This window comes from Cuculus canorus, chromosome 21, assembly GCF_017976375.1.
Source record: "Cuculus canorus isolate bCucCan1 chromosome 21, bCucCan1.pri, whole genome shotgun sequence".
In the NCBI taxonomy this organism is placed as follows: domain Eukaryota; kingdom Metazoa; phylum Chordata; class Aves; order Cuculiformes; family Cuculidae; genus Cuculus; species Cuculus canorus.
The window spans coordinates 3808444-3827680 of record NC_071421.1 but is presented as its reverse complement, the minus strand read 5'-3'; the positions used below and the strand labels follow the sequence as shown (position 1 = coordinate 3827680).

General features: G+C 60.4%; 3 protein-coding genes across 7 annotated transcripts; 2 read left to right on the top strand and 1 right to left on the bottom strand.

Moving 5' to 3' along the window:
- The first annotated feature begins 387 nt into the window (after positions 1-387).
- Positions 388-7020, top strand: ACOT7 (acyl-CoA thioesterase 7). 3 transcript variants are annotated; one of them, XM_054086002.1, is made up of 10 exons: positions 388-516; positions 1351-1468; positions 1921-2077; positions 2578-2669; positions 2805-2919; positions 3552-3566; positions 4213-4299; positions 5063-5179; positions 5394-5578; positions 6239-7014. In XM_054086002.1, exons 1-10 carry the CDS (start codon positions 464-466, stop codon positions 6341-6343), a joined length of 1044 nt encoding a protein of 347 aa, XP_053941977.1. In that variant the 5' UTR covers positions 388-463; the 3' UTR covers positions 6344-7014. The 3 variants fall into 3 exon arrangements, with proteins under 3 accessions (XP_053941977.1, XP_053941978.1, XP_053941979.1); XM_054086004.1 differs by lacking the exon at positions 388-516 and adding an exon at positions 1223-1257 and having other exon boundaries at positions 6239-7020; XM_054086003.1 differs by lacking the exon at positions 3552-3566 and having other exon boundaries at positions 6239-7017.
- A 373-nt stretch (positions 7021-7393) lies between these two features.
- Positions 7394-11709, top strand: ICMT (isoprenylcysteine carboxyl methyltransferase). Its single transcript, XM_054085798.1, has 5 exons — positions 7394-7645; positions 8447-8535; positions 8614-8783; positions 9480-9697; positions 10337-11709. Exons 1-5 carry the CDS (start codon positions 7424-7426, stop codon positions 10517-10519), a joined length of 882 nt encoding a protein of 293 aa, XP_053941773.1. The 5' UTR covers positions 7394-7423; the 3' UTR covers positions 10520-11709.
- Positions 11710-12413: 704 nt separating this feature from the next.
- Positions 12414-18778, bottom strand: RNF207 (ring finger protein 207). 3 transcript variants are annotated; one of them, XM_054085845.1, is made up of 17 exons: positions 18553-18776; positions 17514-17646; positions 17285-17429; positions 17135-17216; positions 16143-16218; positions 15919-16044; positions 15734-15780; positions 15535-15607; positions 15388-15456; positions 14918-14986; positions 14722-14843; positions 13633-13822; positions 13381-13566; positions 13248-13299; positions 13052-13169; positions 12897-12977; positions 12415-12817 (listed from the first exon to the last, which is right to left on the bottom strand). In XM_054085845.1, exons 1-17 carry the CDS (start codon positions 18741-18743, stop codon positions 12655-12657), a joined length of 1923 nt encoding a protein of 640 aa, XP_053941820.1. In that variant the 5' UTR covers positions 18744-18776; the 3' UTR covers positions 12415-12654. The 3 variants fall into 3 exon arrangements, with proteins under 3 accessions (XP_053941819.1, XP_053941820.1, XP_053941821.1); XM_054085844.1 differs by having other exon boundaries at positions 12414-12817; positions 17285-17646; positions 18553-18777; XM_054085846.1 differs by having other exon boundaries at positions 12679-12817; positions 12887-12977; positions 17285-17646; positions 18553-18778.
- Between the last annotated feature and the right edge of the window lie 459 nt (positions 18779-19237).

The following is a 19237-nucleotide window of genomic DNA, read 5'->3' as shown; positions in this document are numbered from 1 at the left end:
GGCAGCTCGCGAAGGCGGTACCGGTACTGAAACACCGGAACACCGCGTGCCCTCGGCCACCGCGGCCCCGTCCCGCTGCAGACCTGAGGCAGGTGAGACCCCCGCCCTTCCCTCCCCGAGCGGGACAGTGCGCGGAAGCACCGGCTTCCCTCAGCGCCCACGCGCGGAGCGAGCCGGCACAGCTCGGCCCCGGCCCCGCGCCGGCGTGGCCAATGAAAGTCTTGCCGGTGCGGCCAATGGGAGCTCTCGGGGCGGTGCCGCCGGCCAATGGGAACGCGCGGGGCGATGCTGCCGACCAACGGGAACGCGTGGGGGCGTGGCGAGGTGCTACCGACCAATGGAAGCTCGCGGGGTGGTGCCGCCGGCCAACGGGAGCGCGGGGCGGGCGCGGCGCGGCGCGGAGCGGGCGGGGTCGGGCGTGGTGCTGCCGCAGCGGTGCTGCGGGCGGGGCGCCGGTACCGCCATGTCGGAGCGGGGCGCCGCGGGCCCGGGGCCCGCTGCCATCCAGGTCTCCAGGTAAGCCCCTCCGCAGCCGGGGGCACGGGGCAGGGGAGGGCTGAGCAGGGGAGGGAGCGCCGGGGCAACCGGGATGCAAACAGCGGGGCTACCGGCACGCAAACAGCGGGGCTACCGGCACCGCAACGCTGCCTGCACTGGTAGCCCTGCCTCCTCCGGTACTGCTACCTGCACCGGCGACGCTGCCTCCCACGGTGCCGCTGCCTGCACGGGTGATACTACCTTCCCGGTAACGCTGCCTGCACCGGTGATGCTACCTTCCTGGTAACGCCGCCTGCAGCAGTGACGCTGCCTGCACCACGCCCGGCGAAGCAGCCCCGTGCCCTTGTCCCAGTGGATGTGACCGGGCAGGGCGGGCAGCGCAGCAAGCGTCCCAGTGTTCTGGCCTTTTCCTGCTGCAGCTCTCTGCCAAAGCACGGCTCCTCTCTGGGCCGGTGCTCGGCCACCGCCCGTTACCACCGTGCCTCGCGTTCCGTCCTCCAGTCCATGTGTTTGCCAGTCTACCAAAAGCTGAGGAGCCAAGTTGAGCGGTGGTGTGTGCCCAGCTTCGACTCCAGTGGGATGGCAGTGAGATGCAGTCCCGACTGAGCAGCTGGCCGCCCTGGCAGGGAAGCGATGCCTCCTTCCCCTCCCAGCAGCAATTTAGGGCGGTTTCCAGCACCACTCGCAGGAAGCCGCATGCAGGCAGCGCCAGTGACGTTGCCGGCATCAGCGTGGTGAGATGGCCCAGCAGCTCATCCAGTAGGGCGATAGCGATGCCTCTGGGCAGCTGCAATAGGATCGGTTATGGGGGTTAGGCAGAGGGGTGTGAGGTCCTATGTCTCTTCCTGGCAGGATCATGCGCCCAGATGATGCCAATGTTGTGGGGAACGTCCATGGAGGAACCATCCTGAAGATGATAGAGGAGGCAGGAGCCATCATCAGCACCCGCCACTGCAACTCGGAGGGTGGGGTGAGTAGGTGCTGGAATGCCCATGGGTTCTGACTCGGCAGCTCTCCAAACCCCCCACTGTGCCTCGGGCTTATCCCGGGAGCAGCGGCTCCCAGAAACACCAGGCATCCCTGGGGGTCTCCCCAGTCACCCCCCTACACTGGAAGCTTCTGTGCGCAAAGCACCAGTGGGTCTGGCTGCTCCCCGAGCACGGCCCCGGCTTGCGGAAGCATCCCGCTGAAATTGTGTTTTACAAGCAGAAGGATTATTATGCTGCTGTTAATTTAACTCCTGCGAAGGGTAAGGCCGGGGGGGCCTCTGCATCCGTTATGGGTGGGGAGGAAGCGCAGCCACCGGCTGATAAGACAGAGGCTGAATTGCCAGAGCTGTGCACAGCATGCACTGGCCCCAGGGAGCCGCCGTCCTGTGCGGTGTGGCTGTGGCCGCTACCCTGGCTGTCTCACGGTCCCCAGGAGCCCTGCGTGGCCGCGCTGGCGCGGGTAGAACGGACGGACTTCCTTTCCCCGATGTGCATCGGCGAGGTGGCCAATGTCAGCGCCGAGATCACCTACACCTCCCGGCACTCCGTGGAGGTCCAGGTCAACGTCATGTCTGAAAACATCTTAACAGGTGGGTGGCAGCTGGCAGCTCTGTTCCAAAATGCCAGGAATAACTGTGACAAGCCAAGAGCTTGTGGCGGTGACCCCGTCCTCTGCCCACCACTGTCGATAGCATCAGGCAGAGGGGAGACCTTGTCTTTTTCTTGAGAGCGCCGAGGTCAGCAGGGAGGTTGGTGCTGGGAAGGGAAGCCAAGCAGATTCCCTGGGGATCACAGCTCATTGATTGTTTTTAGTGAAGAATGGAAAATGCTGCCGTTTGTTCCTCCTGCCTCATTTGATGCCCTTGGCTGCCCTCAGCCTCAAAAAGGCCCTTTTCCTGACGTTGCTGTGGCAACCGGCTGCGCTTGCTGGGACACCTTCCCAAAAGCACGTTGTCACATCCGCTCCGAGCCAAAGCGCAGCAGGAGCAGGCAGTGCAGGGGGCTGTGGTGCTGGCAGCATCGCCAGCACACAACCAGCCCCAAACCGCAGCACCGCTGCACAGTCATCCTCTGCCACCCTCTCCTCCAGGGGCAAAGAAGGTGACGAACAAAGCAACGCTGTGGTACGTGCCGCTGTCCCTGAAGAACGTCAACAAGGTCCTTGAGGTTCCCCCCATTCAGGTAGAACGGCTTGCATTGCTCCCCTAGCACCAGAGCTCGCTCTCTCTGGGGGTACGGCACTAATCTGGCCCCATCGGCACCCCCGGCTGTGTGGGTGGCTCTGCTGACCCTGTTTGTATTGGCCTTTCCTTCCAGTATGCGAGAAAGGAGCAGGAGGATGAGGGGAAAAAGCGTTACGAGGAGCAAAAGCTGGATCGGTTGGAAACTAAGCAGAGGAACGGCGATGTGATCTTCCCTGTCATTAACCCAGGTAACGCGGGCAGGTGGCATGTGGCCTATGGAAACATCCCAGCAGCGCTAGGAGGCCAAACTGGTCTCTGAGGCAACTCCTGCTGTCCCTTGGCACTCGTGGCTGCGAGCGTGACTGCATTGGGGTTGAAGCCGCAGAGGGGGGAGCTGGGTAGGCACCTGTGATCGCCTGCTGGAGCTGGTGGGTGGGATGCCCTCTGCCGAAACATGGTTCCTGCCACCAGTCCTTCCATCTCTTGTGTGTTCCTGGGTGGTGAGAGCTGGTTTTGCCCAGCATAGGGTGAATGCAAGTGTTGGCTGAGGCTTTTGTGCACTCTGCAGCTGCGGCTTTAGTTTGGAAGTCAGTTTTTAGCAAGAAGCCTGTCAGCTGGTGTTTGAAGGGGAGGAGATGGGGGCCGTGCTTTCCCTGGGGGATCACTGGGGATCTCTTTCCCACTGTAAGCATTGCCCTGGCTTCTGGAAATGTGGTGGCAGTGCTGACAGTGAGCCAAAGGGGCAAGTGGTCTGTGATCTCCACACCCAGCTGTGGCCCTCAGGCAGAGGAGGAGAGGTGGCATGCAGGGGTCATTGGGGGGTGACGTGGGATGAAAGTTGCTCAAATGCCTTTTTCCCCTCTGTTCCCCCTGCTCACAGACAGGCAGACGAAAGGTAAGGCTCTGCGGGTGCTGCCGCGCGGGTGTCCTCCCAGAGGAGGTGTTGCCGAGCAGTTGGGGGCCCAGATGGCTTTTCCCGCGCTAAGCGCCTTTAGCATCTCCCATTAGGCAGAAAATGCAGCCATTCCTGAGAGCGGTTTTCCTCTGCCAGCAGTCAGAGGGTGTGATTTCTGTCACATAGATTCAGTGGCAGTCCGATGTCACAGCATGTGCCAGGGCTGGGGGATGTGGGGCCAAGGTCTTCATGCCAAGGGCAAAGCGTGGTCCTTTGGAGACGCCGCTAAGTGGCAGGTTCGGGGAGATTGGGCTGTGGCTGGGGGCCTGAGGAGGGAAAGCGTACAACACGCACTCGTCCAGCTCACTGCCATTTGCTTTCGAGCCCTTTGAAAGCAGAAACAACATAAGCCGGAATAAAATTGATGGGTGTGCGTTAGAGGGAGGTGGCAGCCGATCAGGTGGCAAACAGGCTCTGCTCTCAGGGCTTCTTGGGGCTGATTTCAGCACTGATTTGCATCTCCTTCAGCTTTGCACAAGCCAGCCTCACATTTTCTTCCTTCAGATGGTTTGAGGCAGGGGCATATGTCAGTGTTTAGGTACTGGTGACCCACTCTGACCTCCGCTTTGCTCTCTTTCTCTAACAGAGCCGCACACTGTTGGCTACAGCCAGTCCAGCCTGATACATCTGGTGGGACCATCGGACTGCACGCTGCTGGGCTTCGTGCATGGAGGTGAGCGAGTACTGCCCCATTAAGTGGTTGTGTTGGTTTCTCCCTGGAGCAGAATTGTGGTTCAGGAGTGATTTGCGTGTCTCAGTGTTCCAAGAAGTGGGCTCTGCCTCTGAGGGTGTGCAGACCCATTTCCACTGTCTGCGAGGTTCAGCAATGCTTCAGCTGAGAAAAAAGCTTTGTCTTTTTCCGTGCTTAAAGAAGGCCCTGAAAACTGACACACTCAGACTGTAAATCCTACAATTTCATCATCGTCTCTTAAACTGCAAATCTGGGATTATGAACACACAGCCATTTGCTGGAGCAATTTCCTCTTGGCCCATTGCCTGCTGGTTGGGCAGGATGGGACAGACACGTGCAGTCTGAGCCCAGGGAGAGGTGTGTTCACCAAATGCTGGGAGGATGCTGGATGCTGCCTCATCTAATTGTGTCCTTAAAAAAAACCCCAACAACATGGCTCAGGGTTCTTCTCAAGCAGGAGGTTTGTGGGACTGATTTTGCCTTGCAAGGCTGATGTTTGCTTGGAGAAATTTGGGAGAGCCAGGGCTGGCCTAAATCTTAAGCCCAGGTCTGCAAGGATGTTACCCTGATGCTACTCTCGACAGGAGTCTAGGCTGGTACTGGGGGGTTCCTGCAGTTAGGATTTGGTCTCCAGTCCAGCTCCTTGGTGTAGCACTGGTTGTGCAAATGCCTTAACAAGCTACGTATGGCTTTTCCCAAATCTCACCGGCTTTCCTGAGACAGGACCCTCTGCCTCCTCCTCCAGGTGTCACCATGAAGCTCATGGATGAGGTCGCTGGCATTGTGGCCGCCCGCCACTGCAAGACCAACATCGTCACCGCCTCGGTGGACGCCATCAACTTCCATGAGAAGATCAAAAAAGGTACTGGGGGGGGTGGCGGTTGCTTTGCTCTCCCAGTGCCACAGCCTGGCTCCCTTGGGTGCACGTGGGCAGAGAAATTCAGTCCCTGTTAGACATGTCCTGTGCCAAGAAGCTTAAGGCATGGCTTAAGCACACAACGCATGGGACCCCTCGCTCCCTTCCTCTGAGCAGAAGCCGGGGCCATCTGCTCAACCAGCCCTCCTCTGCCTTGCAGGCAGCGTCATCACCATTTCGGGGCGCATGACCTTCACAAGCAATAAATCCATGGAAATTGAAGTCTTTGTGGACGCTGACCCGTTTGTGGATGAGCCTCGGGAGCGGTACCGTGCTGTCAGCGCCTTCTTCACCTACGTCTCTCTGAGCAAGGAGGGGAAGCCCCTGCCTGTGCCGCAGCTGCTGGTAAGAGCTCTCCCCACCAGGCTGCGCACCAGCCCTTCCCCTGCTCCTCCCGGGCCAGACCCCAACAGCCTTTTTGTCCAACAAATCCTCTTCCCTTGACTTAACTGGTAGAAAAGTACAGGTGTGAATGAGCCTTTCCAGAGCAGGTGTCAGGGCGTTTTGGGTTAGACTTCTTTTGAAAATTGCCAATGTGTAGACTGCAGATTTTCCTTTCTCATGGTTGAGGACACGCTCAACAGCTTCCCATCCTGCCCGCACCCGGGGGGGCAAAGAAAGGCCCCCGCGTCCCCCATCCTTGCTCCAGCCCTCACCTGTTCTTAGCTCTCCTGGCCACAGCTCTGCTGACAGGAGATGCAGCACCACTGCCTGAGGGCAGCTTCTCGATGAATATTTTATCCAGCACAGTAGCTCCATATTCTTGATGAATATTTTATCCAGCTCCTGCTCTAAGCTCTTCTGTGTTCCCAAGTATTTTGTTGGCTAATTAGATACCAGCTGTTAAAACACACGTGTTTCATGTAGCACAGGTTTTGCTTTATGTTTCCTGTCCAGAGTGGCATGTTTTCCTCCCACACACACTTGCAAAGTGCAGGGCAAGAGAACTGTGCTGCCCCGAGACAGCTAACGCCGGTGGCTTCGCTTTCTTTCTGTTGCTGGCAGGCAGAGACGGAGGATGAGAAGCGGCGCTTCGAGGAAGGGAAGGGCAGGTACCTCCAGACAAAAGCCAAGCGGCAGGCGCAGATGCAGCAGGCTGCCCAGCCCTGATCCCGCTCCACGCTTGCCCGCCAAACGTCCAGGTTCCCGTTAATGTCGTGTCCGGTCCGCGCTGGCCTCGCGCCTTCGCCCGCCCCGGCCCGCTGCTGGAGCTGTGGGACGGTTGCTTCGCTGCTGATCGGTTTAGCGCCGTAGACCTTGTGCTTTAGGTGGCTTAAGTGCCCCCAAAGCCACCGGGAGCCTTCCTGGTCGCTCGCCATTCACCCCTTGAGCCCCGTTTTTGCTGTTCAGTCCCATAAGCGAAGCTCCTGCCTGTGCCAGAGCAGGGCAGAGGCGCGTGGTGGCACGCGGGATGCGCGAGGCCACGAGTCTTTGTGATGCTGTGTTATTCATGCCGGTATGTCCCAAAACCGCACACCAAAGCTTAACGTACGACCCTTGCGCCCAGCAGGCGTCGTACTGAATGTCTTGGACCGTTTTGTTGACATCTCTAGATAGTTTCTCTGTGCACATCTAACTTATTTAAGGAATTGTGTGGCATAATTAAAGTCTCTTGTCGTTGACTGAAAGAAGGGCGTGCGTCCCTCTGGGTGTTTTCGCTCTCGAGCGGCAGCAGTGCTGGCACAGGGGCTTTATTCCCAAACACCGCGCTGTTTCCCCGCTCCTGCCTTCCCCCCACCCAGCTCCTCCTGCCGTGGGTTTTATTGGAATTTGCCTCTTTAATGCCCCTTCCAGAGGAGCCCCGGGTGGAGCAGGCCCCGCCAGCCCCGGGCTCGCTCCCCTACCCCCCAGGCCGGGCCGGGGGGCACACGGGCCAGCACCGCCGCTGTCGGGGCACGGCGTTTTGCAAGGTTAAACGAGGATGGAGAGCAAAACGGGGCGCGGGGCCGGGCCGGGCTGTGAGGGCTCCGTTTCCGCCGGCGGCCATGGGCACTGCGCGTGCGCGGCCTGCAAGTCTCGCGAGATCTGCGCTGTCCACAAGCCTAAGGCGTAAATCTCGCGAGAGCTGCCTCCCTGCTTGTGCTAAGGCGCAGATCTCGCGAGATCTGCGGCCGTGCTGGCGCAAGTCTCGCGAGAGCGGCGCGGCCGTTTCCAGGGCGACGCGGGCGGGGCGAGGCGGGAGCCGCCAAGATGGCGGCGGCGGGGCCGCGGTGGGGGCGGCTGGGTCGGGAGGGCCGCGCCAGCCTGGCCGCCTTCCTCATGGGCGCCTCGGTGGCGGCTCTGCCCGTGGCCCTGGGCTCCCCGCCGGGCCTGCTGGCCGCCCCCGGCCTGCGTGGCCGCCTGGCGCTCGTCCTGCACGTGGCGGGCGTCAACGCCGCGCTGCTGCTGTTCTTCCCGCGGCCGCTCTACAGGGTGAGGAGCCAGGGGGAACGAGGCTGAGAGGCGAGGGGAGCTAAGGGGAACCGGGCTGGGGGGTGAAGGGAGCTCGGGGAACCGCGGCTGGGGGGGCGAGGAAGCACGGGGGACCCTGGCTGGGGGGCCTGGGGGGCGAAGGGAGCCCGGAGGACCGGGCCTGGTGGGCCTAGAGGAGGAGGGTAGCCCGGGGAACCGGGGTTGGGGGATCGGGAGGGGCCCTGGAAGAGTGGGGTGAGGGATCTGAGGGGGAAGGGGAGCTCGGGAGAACGGAACTGGGGGTACTGGGGGAGTGGGGTAAAGGGCCTGGGGGAGGAGGGAGGTCCCCAGAAGAACGGGGCTTGAGGGAGAAGTGGGGACCTGGAGAAGTGGGGCTGGGGGGTGAGGGGATCCCGGGAAAGCGGGGCCATGGGTTGACTGAGGGTGCAGGGGGATAGGGTCTGGGGTGAGAGGAGGGGAATGGGTGGTGAGGGGAGCGTAGGGGAGCAAGGCTTGGAGGCAAGGGGAGTCCTCAGGGGAGAGAGAATGGGAGTGAGGGGAGAGGAAAGGGAGAGACCCAGGGGAGCCGGGATGAGGGGAAAGAGGAGGGGTCCTGAGTGAGGAGGCTCAGGGGAGCTGGCCTGTGGGAAGAGCGGAGAGCACAGGGGAGCGGGGCTGCAGGGTGAGGAGAAGCTGGCTTGGAGGGTGGTGGGGCGAGGGGGGGCCCCAAGAGGCAGCAACTGGGGAGCACCAGCCCCGGGGAAGGCCTCGGTGAGGCTGGAGCTCCGAGGGCAGCAATGGCAGTGCTCTCTCTGCTTGCAGATTGCCGTCCGCGCCTGTTTCTTGGGCTTCGCCTTTGGCTGCGGGCTGCTGCTGAGCGCCGGACGCTCTGCCTGGCGCCACTTCGGATGGTAAGGGAAGGGCCAGGGAGAGCTGGGCATGTGTGGCGGCCCCAGGCTCTGCCAAGCCTTGCCTCTCTCCCACTGCAGGTACGTGTGCTCTCTTTCCCTCTTCCACTACTCGGAGTATCTAGTGACAGCCATCAACAACCCACGCAGCCTCTCGCTGGACTCCTTCCTGCTCAACCATAGCTTCGAGTACAACCTGGCTGCGTTCTCCTCCTGGGCGGAATTCACGCTGGAGAAGCTTCTCTTCCCAGGTCGGCCACCCTGCCCCTCCCTGCTGCCCACCCTCCCGTCTGCCGTCCCCCGGCTCTGACCAGCACCCGCTCGGATGGTGACGCCCTCTTAGCCGACGTGGGCCAGCTGTGGAGGGGAGCTTTGATGCGGCCTCAGACCCTCTGTGCTCTCAGTTTGGGTCCTGGGGGGTGGAGGGAGCACTTCCTTTGCTCGAACATGCCAGGCTGTTTTTATTGTGCCATCAGCCCTTTTCTGCCAGCATCGTCCAAGCCACTTTGGCCGCGCAAAGAGCAACACTGTGTTTACTCTTGGGCATCTTTTGACCAGGAGTAAAATCAAATTGGCAAAGACTGTCAGTGTTTGCCAGGTTTGGGGTGCTTCTGTTTTTTGCTTCATAATGGCAGTGCAGGCTGTAGAGCTGCTCATGTCCAACCCAGACGTGTCTGCTTGGCCATGCTTTGCATCGTGAAGTTGGGCTGTGCTGTGGTGCCGGGTTCCTCTTGGGGCAATCCGCTATGAGGTCGCAGAGACTCCACGTCAGGGGCAACTCCGTGGTAGGGGACGCTGTTTTGATTTGTTTTGCTGGCGGGATGGCAGCGCATGGAATGCTGGCTGTGTTTTTGCACGCTGTGGCTCTTTGAGATGGTGGGAATCCCTCCTGTGCCACGAGCGTGAGCTGCGCAGCCCTGCTGTGACCTGCGCTCCCTCCCTGGCAGAGCTGAAGCAAATCACCTGGCTGAGCACCGTGGGGCTGCTGATGGTGATCTTCGGGGACTGCCTGAGGAAAGCTGCCATGCTCACAGCCGGCTCCAACTTCAACCACATCGTGCAGAACGAGAAATCGGATACTCACACGCTGGTGACGAGTGGGGTGTACGGGTGGTTCCGGCACCCCTCTTACGTGGGATGGTTTTACTGGAGTATTGGAACACAGGTACTGTGCACGGCACACTTGGATACTTCATTCTTTTAACCTGAGTCTTTCTGCTTAACGCTGCCCTGCACGCCTACAGGATATAAACCACCCAGGGGTTGCCCGGGCGTGGATTTTGTCACCTCCCACTACACAGAATGGATCAGGAACCCCCAAGTGCTCTGCCCTACATGATCTTTAGGAAGAGCCCATTGCCTAAATTTTCCGTGTGGAATCAGCAGGGTTGGTGGGGCCATGGTGTGAGTGAGAACACCCTCGGAGGCTCAGAGTGCGATCTGCTGCTAGCCCAGAGCTGATGTCCAGAGTTCCCTTGCATCCCTGTGGCTAAAATGCCTTCCATAAGCAGTCGGACTCAACTCTGCTCCTGCCAAAACCAGTCCTGTGCTGGGTAGCGAGGACTGCACGTGGAGCAGTGCCGAGTTCTAGAGCTCAGGCTCTAGAGCTGGTGCAGCCCCACGGGCCTCTTCAGTCGCAAGTACTAGTTTGTCCATGAGATGAAATGCTACAAAAGGCGCTGGGATCCTGTGTTTTCTTTGGAGAGCGTTTAGATCTCCTGGTGAATTCGGCAAAGGGCGATCAGCCTGTGGGGGTGTGGGCTGTCTGGGTTTCTCCAGGCTGACCGGTGGTGTCTGTTCACAGGTGTTGCTCTGCAATCCCATCTGCCTGGTGGGTTACGCACTGGCCTCCTGGTGCTTCTTCAGGGAACGGATCGAGGAGGAGGAGATAACGCTCATTCACTTTTTCGGAGAAGAGTACCTGGAGTACAAAAGAAAGGTGCCATCGGGTCTCCCTTTTATTAAAGGAGTCAAAGTGGAACTGTAGTGCGGGTGAAAACCGGACTGGCTGAGCGAACGCCCGGCTCCAGGTGCTGCCAGGCGAGGGACGATGTGTGGTGCGGGAAGCAGCCCGTTGGTGTTTCCCGGCTGCCTGGGAGGAGCTGGCAAAGGGCTGCGGAGCTGGGCAGCCAGCCAGGTCACTAGTGGATCAGAAGCTCTTTTATCCTCCTTGAGATAAGTCCTTCATTGCACATTCAGGGATCTTCCAGATAACTTAGCCTTTAGTGACCCTAAAGAGAATCGACCCCTTCAGCCTGCAGCAGCTGAATTGTATCGGAACGCCTCTGGACCCATCCGTTCGGAGAACAGCTCTGCCCTCCACCCCCATGCAGGAAAAGCGCTGCTCGGCGGATTGTTGCTATGGCTTAGTTTGAATTTAAAGCTTTTTGACCTTGCAAGCCAGGCAGCGCAGCTTTAATCTCTTTAGGCCAGGTGCTGTGGGCTGGTGCTCATGGCTCATGGGAGCCTTCAGCTCGCCAGGTCCAGGGGCTGCTGCCCACCCTTCTGGCAGCCGGTTAGTGCTCCCAAGCATTCACGGGGAGCCTTTTCTGCTCTCCTTGTGCTGCTGGATCGCGAGCGGCTCCTGAAATGCAGTAGGAGAACGACCCTGCTCTCTTCTCCCTCGGCTGCTGCCATGAATTTGGGTCACTCTTTCAGCCGCTGCCTCCCTGAGCCTCCCCACCTCTTCCCACTTCCAAATCGCGATGCTTCCTATCCTGCCAAGCCTCCTCCATCCTGCAGAGATCCCAGGATTTGGGGCTGGGGAAGAACCGCAGCTGCCAGGTTTGCCAAGGGCTTTAGGGTTCGGGATCCTTGCCTGCTTTTTGGGGTGAAACCTGGGATGTCGGCGCGACCAGGAGATGCTTCTGGGGGAATTATCCAAACGGGAAACCAGTTTGGCTGGCTAACGCTATTTTAAAAGTTACCATTTTGGAAATGGTTCCTCCTTGAGCTGTATAGTATAACTTATTCTGTCGTTATGTACCAAAGAGGTTCACTGTTTTCTTCAGTTTTAAACTATCCTTTCTAGCTGGAATGGAAACGAGTTGCGTCGGTTCACGCTTTGGGATCAGGGTGTTCCACGGTGAAGGTGCTGAGGAACAGCTTGGGAAAGGGGGCTCTGCTGGAAATTGCTTTAGGGTTGGATTTTTTTAATAAAACCCAAGAAAATTGTTACCAGCTTCTGTCTGGTGGTTATTTGGAGAGCCAAGGTGGCACCATCAGAACCGGATTCCTTACTGTTAGTCTTCCCAGAGGGTTTTCAGCACACTCCAACAGCTGTGTTGAAGCACGACTGCCACTCGCAGTCTCTGCCGGGGCTGTGCAGCCACAGAGAGGTGCAAAGTGTGTCTCCTCACTTAACCCCTGCAGTCTCCTTCCTGCAGCAGCTTTTACTTTGTGTTCCAGAGTGCGTCCTGCACAGGGCATCAGCCTAATGCCTTTGCTGGGCTTTTGTCTTTACCGGGTGTGTTTTTAGCTTTGGAAAGAAAAGCAAATCTGTGTGAGAAGAGCCAGGTAGTGCTGATTTCTCGACTTGGTGGCTGGAAGGCTCCTGCTCAGGCTTTGCTGTGCCTCTGAAGCACGTCCTCTGTAGCCACCACGCCTCAGGCCAGTTAATTTGTCACTTTTTCTGTAGGTATTAACATTGCTGCAGTGAACTTTGAGACAAACAAAGAGAGCCGTTGCCGTGAGCTGGTGGTGGAAGCTATGGTTTGACATGAGCTGGTGGTGGAAGCTATGGTTTATTCTCATGTTTTCCTTTGTAGTAAATGCTGATGGCTCTGCCCTGTGGGGGTTGTGGTTACCGCCTGCGTTTGCAGACTGGTTTTAAGAGCAGCAGGGTGCCCCTGGCTGGTAGAACTGTTTAGTCCAGAGTCATGGAACCAAGTGGACATGTACGCTTGCGCCCGTTTATTTCACTTCTAACACACAAGAGGCAGAGTGGAAAGACAATTTTTGCAGACGAACAGAACTGCCCTCAGCTCAGCTCTTGAGACGCTGCAGACACTGGGGGCCCGAGCTGTGTTTCCTTGCTTTCGCTCATGGTACAAGGCAAGAGGAGCCATCAACAACCAGGGCACAGCTCTTGCACAGCTCTTTGCTCTTGCTCAGTGTCGGGCTCTATGGTGCAAGTTTTTTCCGGGCAGTGCCTTCGGCCTCGCTTTTCTGGTGGCCCCTGCAGCAGTCTTTGCTTTTCGGGGAGGGGTCTCCAGGGGTGCCACCAGGCACGCAGCCGTCCCCAGGGCTGCCTGGAGCCCCTTCCGTGCCACTGGGTGAGGTGACCCTGGGGAAGGGAAGGCACCTCGGTGGGGTCAGCAAGCGGGAAGGGGGAATTTGGCAGCCAGGTACTCACCTTTGCCTACCTTGGTGCCACTTCACTGTCATCACAGATCTTGAGCAGCATCTGTGCCTTCTCCTCCTTGGGCTCTCGGGGCTCCTGCAGCCTGGGTGGAAAGGGTAGGAGTCACAGTTGGGTCCTGATGAGCCCCAAAAGCACCTCTGTCCCCAAAAGCCTCACCTAGGCTCCAGTCGCTCCTTCACCTTGGCGATGGAGCGGACGTAGGGCGCGATCTGCTTGGTGATGGTGGTGAGGCAGCTGTTCTCCTGCCTCAGCTGCAGCAGGTCGTGGAGCTGGGCTGGGGGAGAGAGAAGCCGGCTGTGGCCACAGAGCAGGCACGGGGGCTTCAGGGCTCGGGAAGTGGGGTTGCCGGTACCTTCATAGATCTCCTGCTCATTTGCCACCCGCTGGTACGTCTCCTCCCAGACCTGGAAGGGCGAGAGAGCACTGAGCAGCGCACGGCAGCATGGAGGGACCCTGCTGCACCGGGATGCGCTGGGATGCTGTACCTCCTCGAAGACACTGCGCATCATCTCCACAGCAGAGTAGTGAGCTGCGATCTGCACGTCCATCTGCAGAGACTTCTGCAGGATCTCACTCATGATTTCCGTCTTGATGAGTGAGTGGTGCTTGGTGAGGTCACGGTGCAGCTCCTGCACTTGGTCCTTCAGGCCCTGGATCTCCGTCTGCAGCATCTGCGGGCACTGCATGAGCAGCATCCTCCCCTCCCGCCCCATCCCATCCCGATCCACGTTCCCTACCCGGTAGGTGTTCTCGTAGTTGCGGCAATGCTCAGCAAAGGGCGTCTCGCGCCCCTCGGCCAGCAGGACCTTGGTGCTGATGTACCGGTGCATCGTCGGCTTCCGCACTATGGGGCTGGTGGACATTTTATTGCTGGCAGGAGGGCAGCTGGGCACCATCAGGGTCTTGGAGCATTGGCCGCTGGGGAGCCTGCGTGGAGAGGGCGACAGCGGCGTGCTGAAAGCGAGCAGCGGTGGGGGCGAGGTGCCAGCGGCCATGCCGACAGCTCAGCCCCGCTGCCCCTCGCCCCCGGGATGCCTGGGCTTGTGCCAGCCCTGCATGGCCCTTCCCTCGTGCTCCAGGCAACTTGGAGTCACCTCCCCATAAGTCAAGATTCCATGGGCTGCTCTTCCACTGCAGGGGGAGGGCAGGAGCCAAGCGTGACACACTCTGGTTTCTAAAGGGATCTCCTGGCTCCGTGGCGAGCGCTGCTATCCCTGCATCCGCCCCGATCCCGCAGCCTCCCCGCGCTGCCCACCGCCCCGGCTCTGCCGCCCCACCGGCGTTGGTCCTACCGTACAGCGCTGCGCTTCCCCTGCCCGCACCGGGGCTGGCAGCCCCCAGGAGCTCAGCCGCCCTGCGGCACCGAGCCCGGTTCGAGGCGAGCAGCGGTCCCCATGGGGCAGCGGTGCCCGTTTGTCCTCTCCGGCCGGGAGCGCCTGGCAGGGCCAGCACCGCCGTGACATCAATGGGCCTAAATATATCCCGGGCGAGGAACGGCCGGGCACTTCCCTGAAATTCTGATAAAAATAGTGGTGGGCAAAGAGGCTGCGGCGCCGTGGGCGTGCGGGCGAGCAGGAGCAGCCCCGGGATAGAGCCCGGCGGGGGCCAGGCTGGGGCCCAGGCTCACGGGGCCCCCGCTGCCAGCCCCGCTTCCCAGAAGTGTCACTCGAAGCCCCTGCGCCTGTCGTTCGTCAGCGCAGCTGCGCCCGTGCCATCGCCCAGGGCACGGGTTCAAGGGCAAGGCTGGGGGGATCTGGGAGGATCTTGGGGGGGATCCGGGGCGACGCGTGATGGGATGCGCCTCAGGTGCGATCCCAGCACCTCACATGTTGGCGCCGGTGATGCCAGGGCCGATGCCGCTGGCGCTGCCCACCATGGAGCGGCGAGGGCTGAGCATCAGCAGGGGCTCCAGGCAGCGGGCGAATTCTGCCCGGTACTCGCTGTTGATCTGTGGGGCGAGACGGGGCTGGGCAGAGCCGGCAGCTGGTGCTCAGCCCGCACAGGTGGGCGGCGGGGCTCTACCTTGCTGGTCTGCGCCGGCCGCAGGCGATGCGGCAGCTTCACAATCCTCTGCAGCCTCTCCATCAGTTGCTGGAAGGCAGTGAGGAGTGCTCAGCACCCTCCGTGAGCCCAGCTCTGGGGTGACATGCACCAGTTGCCCCCAGCACCATAGCGGGATGAACCAGTTGCCCCCAGCACCATGGCAGGTTGCACCAGTTGTCCCCAGCACCACAGCATGTTACACCAGTTGCCCCCAGCACCATGGCAGGTTGCACCAGTTGTCCCCAGCACCATGGCAGGTTGCACCAGTTCCCCCAGCATCATGGCAGGTCATACCAGTTGCCCCCAGCCCCACGGCAGGTTACACCAGTTGCCCCCAGCCCCACAGCAGGATGCACCAGTTGCCCCCAGCCCCGTAACAGGATGCACCAGTTGCCCCCAGCCCCACAGCAGGATGAACCAGTTGTCCCCACGGCACCAGCCCCACTCACGTAGCCCAGGTCCAGGAACTCAGCTTTGTTGGCGGAGCTCAGGAAAGCCGAACAGGTCACCAGGTGGATCTGTGCGCGGGGTGAGGGGTCAGTGCTGGCGCCCCCCGGGGCCGTGGCAGCCCAGCCCTGCCCACCCCAGGGCTCTACCTGCAGGGTGGGCAGCAGGGAGGCGAGGTGGGCGAGTTGCTCCTTGAACGCCTTCTCCTTCTCCTCGTGCTGGCTGCAACAGAGCGGGGCAAATGCAGCCTTTGTGGGACACTGGGGAGCCATCTGGTGCCAGGGCACCCCAACACACCGTGCGAGGGGGGGACAGTGCTGGGAGAGGGCTCAGCACGCAGCCCCTCACCTCTGCACGGCTTTCAGGAGCGTCTTCTTCCTCTCAGAGAGTTGCTCCTGCAAACAACACAGCTTTCTTGTGCCCTTCGGCTGCAGTGTCCCATGGCCACCCCATGTCCCATGGTCACCCCATGTCCCATGGTCATCCCGTCCCCTCCCGCAGCCTCGGCTGCCCGTGTGGGGATTGCCCCGCACCTGCATGCGGCTGAAGAGGGAGTTGATGGCCGCCTCTTCCTCGCTGGCACTGTTGTGCACCTCCTCGATCATGGCCTTGAGGAGGACGATGGCCTCACGCGTGGACGTCTGCAGCTCCTTCACAGCCTGCCCAGGGTGTGGCAGGGGTGGTGGGGCGGCTGCGGCGCTGCAGGCAGCACCGCGTCCCCATCTTCCTCCCTCAAAACCCGCTGGCCCCTGCTAACCATCACCGCCTGGTCCAGCCGCTGGCAGCCCTGCATGTACGCCGTCTCGATGTCGATGCAGTGCGCCCGGCTCTCCCTGCGGGCAGGGACATGGGGGGATCAGGGGATCATAGAATAGTTTGGGTTGGAAGGGACCTTAAAGATCATCCAGTTCCAACCCCCTTCCATGGGCAGGGACATCACAGAATCATAGAATCACCAGGTTGGAAAGGACCCACTGGATCATAGAGTCCAACCATTCCTAACACTCCCTAAACCATGTCCCGAAGCACTTCATCCACCCGTTCCTTAAACACCTCCAGGGAAGGCGACGCGACCACCTCCCTGGGCAGCTGTTCCAGTGCCCGATGACTCTTTCCGTGAAGAATTTTTTTCTGATATCCAACCTGACCCTCCCCTGGCGGAGCTTGAGGCCATTCCCCCTTGTCCTGTCCTCAGTCACTTGGGAGCAGAGCCCAGCTCCCTCCTCTCCACAACCTCCTTTCAGGTAGTTGTAGAGAGCAATAAGGTCTCCCCTCAGCCTCCTCTTCTCCAGGCTAAACACCCCCAGGTCCCTCAGCCGCTCCTCGTCAGACGTTCTCCAGCCCCTCACCAGCTTTGTTGCTCTTCTCTGGACACACTCCAGAGCCTCAACATCCTTGTGGTGTGGGGCCCAGAACTGAACACAGTACTCAAGGTGCGGTCTCACCAGTGCCGAGTACAGAGGGAGAATCACCTCCCTGGCCCTGCTGGTGACCCCATTTCTGATACATCCCACTGGCTCAGGCTGCCCAAGGCCCATCCAACCTGGCCTGGAACACCTCCAGGGATGGAGCAGCCACAGCTTCCCTGGGCAACCTGGGCCAGGGCCTCACCACCCTCATGGTGAAGAAATTCTTCCTAATGTCCAGTCTAAATCTGCCCCTCTCCAGTTTATACCCATTCCCCCTCGTCCCATCCCGAGTATGGGACAGGACAGCACACGGGGCAGGCGTGGGGCCGGGGCTGCTCACCCCTGCATGTCCCTGAAGCAGTTGATGCAGAGCATGGACTTCTTCTCGGTGGAGAACATGATGTAGGGCTCCTCGTGCAGCGCTGCAAGGAACGGGGGTGTCGGGCAGGCTGGTACGCCACGGCGCAGCCTGGCCCGGCGCAGCACTCACGGCACTTCTTGTGGATGTCCTTGGTGCGCTTGGAGAGGGAGACGATCTCATGGCGGGCGAACATCTTGGCGCGGTGGGTCTCCTCGCGGCACGGGGCGCAGAGAGGCTGCCCGCAGGTGTTGCAGAAGTACATGGTGTCCAGTTCCTGCGTGGGCACAGGGGACAGCTGGTAGCCGGCGCGGTCCCGGTGAGGGTCCCCTACCAGCCCTGGCCGCCCCGCTGCCCTCACCGCCTTGGTGCCGTGCCGGTCGCAGTTGGCGCATTGAACGTCCTCCTCGCTGTCGGCCGAGCTGTCCACCAGGAACTGCAGGAGCCGATCCACGGGGGGCAGCCCCGTGCCCCCCCTCACCACCGAGGGGTGACTGTGGGGTGGGGTGGGATGGAGATGGGATGGGATGGGATGGGATGGGATGGGATGGGATGGGATGGGATGGGATGGGATGGAATGGAGATGGCAATGGGGATGGGATTGGATGGAATGGGGATGGGGATGGGGATGGGGATGGGGATGGGATGGGATGGGATGGGATGGGATGGGATGGGATGGGATGGGATGGGATGGGATGGGATGGAATGGAGATGGAGATGGAGATGGCGATGGGGATGGGATTGGATGGAATGGAGATGTGGATGCGAATGGGGATGGGAATGGCGATGGCGATGGGATTGGATGGAATGGGGATGGGGATGGGATTGGATGGAATGGAGATGTGGATGTGAATGGGGATGGGGATGGGGATGGGATGGGGATGGGATTGGATGGAATGGGGATGGTATTGGATGGAATGGGGATGGTGATGGAGATGGGATTGGATGGAATGGAGGTGTGGATGCGGATGGGGACGGGAATGGGGATGGCGATGGGGATGGGATTGGATGGAATGGGGATGGTGATGGAGATGGGATTGGATGGAATGGAGTGGTGATGGGAACAGGGATGGGAATGGGATTGGATGGAATGGGAATAAGGATGTGGGTGGGATGGGATGGAATGGGATGGAATGGGATGGGGATGAGGATGGGGATGGGATGGGATGGGGATTGGATGGAATGGGGATGGGTATGAAGATGGGTATGAGGACAGCAATGATGATGAGGATGGGGTAGGATGGGATGGGGACATGGACAGAGGCATGTATGGAGTTGGGGACAGGGATCACATGGGGATAAGGATGGCGACACCGACCCAGGGGCAGATGAGGCAGCTCTGGGGACCCTGGGAGCGGCACCAGGAGAGGCTGCACACCGGGGCAGGATCCGTTCCTTACCCACAGAGCGGGCAGTGCAGGCGGCTGTCACTGGCGCGGCCCCGCAGGCAGCTGGCGCAGAAGTTGTGGTAGCAGTCGAGCAGGCAGGGGTGCTGGTAGGGCTCGTGGCACAGCAGGCAGACCAGCGGGTGGCAGTTGGCTTTCTCCAGCTCCGAGCAGCTCCCCAGCGGCGAGAAGATCCCACCAGCCATCTGCAGGATGGAGAACGGTCCCCGCCATGCCCCACATCCCCCCTCTGTGACAAATGGCACCACTTTGCTGAGCACAGTGGCTGCAGTGGAAAGGACGAATCCTGTCCCCCAGGGCCTGCGAGATGCCACCTATTTTTAGGTTATGAGCAGCACGATGGCGCGAAGCTGCCTTGAATGCACCCCGTTCCCCTCCCACCGTGGGCTTCGGGTGGCAGGAGCGGGTCAGGTGGCCCCCACAGCGAGGGGTCCCCCAGGATGGGGATCCCCTGTGGAAGAGCATCCCGCTGGATGGGGATCCCCTGTGGAAGAGCATCCCCTGAGATGGGGTGTCCACCAGGATGGGGATCCCCGGCAAGGAACATCCCCTGGGATGAGGTGTCCCCCAGGATGGGGATCCCCTGTGGAAGAGCATCCCCTGGGATGAGGTGTCCCCCAGGACAGGGATCCCCTGTGGAAGAGCATCCCCTGAGATGGGGTGTCCACCAGGATGGGGA

Coding starts and splice junctions, on each gene's coding strand:
- ACOT7 (XM_054086002.1), top strand. CDS start 464: ATGTCGGAGCGGGGCGCCGCGGGCCCGGGGCCCGCTGCCATCCAGGTC. Junction 1,469..1,920: donor ACTGCAACTCGGAGGGTGGG/GTGAGTAGGTGC, acceptor CACGGTCCCCAG/GAGCCCTGCGTGGCCGCGCT. Junction 4,300..5,062: donor GCTGGGCTTCGTGCATGGAG/GTGAGCGAGTAC, acceptor CTCCTCCTCCAG/GTGTCACCATGAAGCTCATG.
- ICMT (XM_054085798.1), top strand. CDS start 7,424: ATGGCGGCGGCGGGGCCGCGGTGGGGGCGGCTGGGTCGGGAGGGCCGC. Junction 7,646..8,446: donor TCCCGCGGCCGCTCTACAGG/GTGAGGAGCCAG, acceptor CTCTGCTTGCAG/ATTGCCGTCCGCGCCTGTTT. Junction 8,536..8,613: donor GCCTGGCGCCACTTCGGATG/GTAAGGGAAGGG, acceptor CTCCCACTGCAG/GTACGTGTGCTCTCTTTCCC.
- RNF207 (XM_054085844.1), bottom strand. CDS start 18,743: ATGGCTGGTGGGATCTTCTCGCCGCTGGGGAGCTGCTCGGAGCTGGAG. Junction 17,647..18,552: donor CTGCACTGCCCGCTCTGTGG/GTAAGGAACGGA, acceptor CCCACCCCACAG/TCACCCCTCGGTGGTGAGGG. Junction 15,457..15,534: donor CCCTGCTGCCCACCCTGCAG/GTAGAGCCCTGG, acceptor CCCCGCGCACAG/ATCCACCTGGTGACCTGTTC.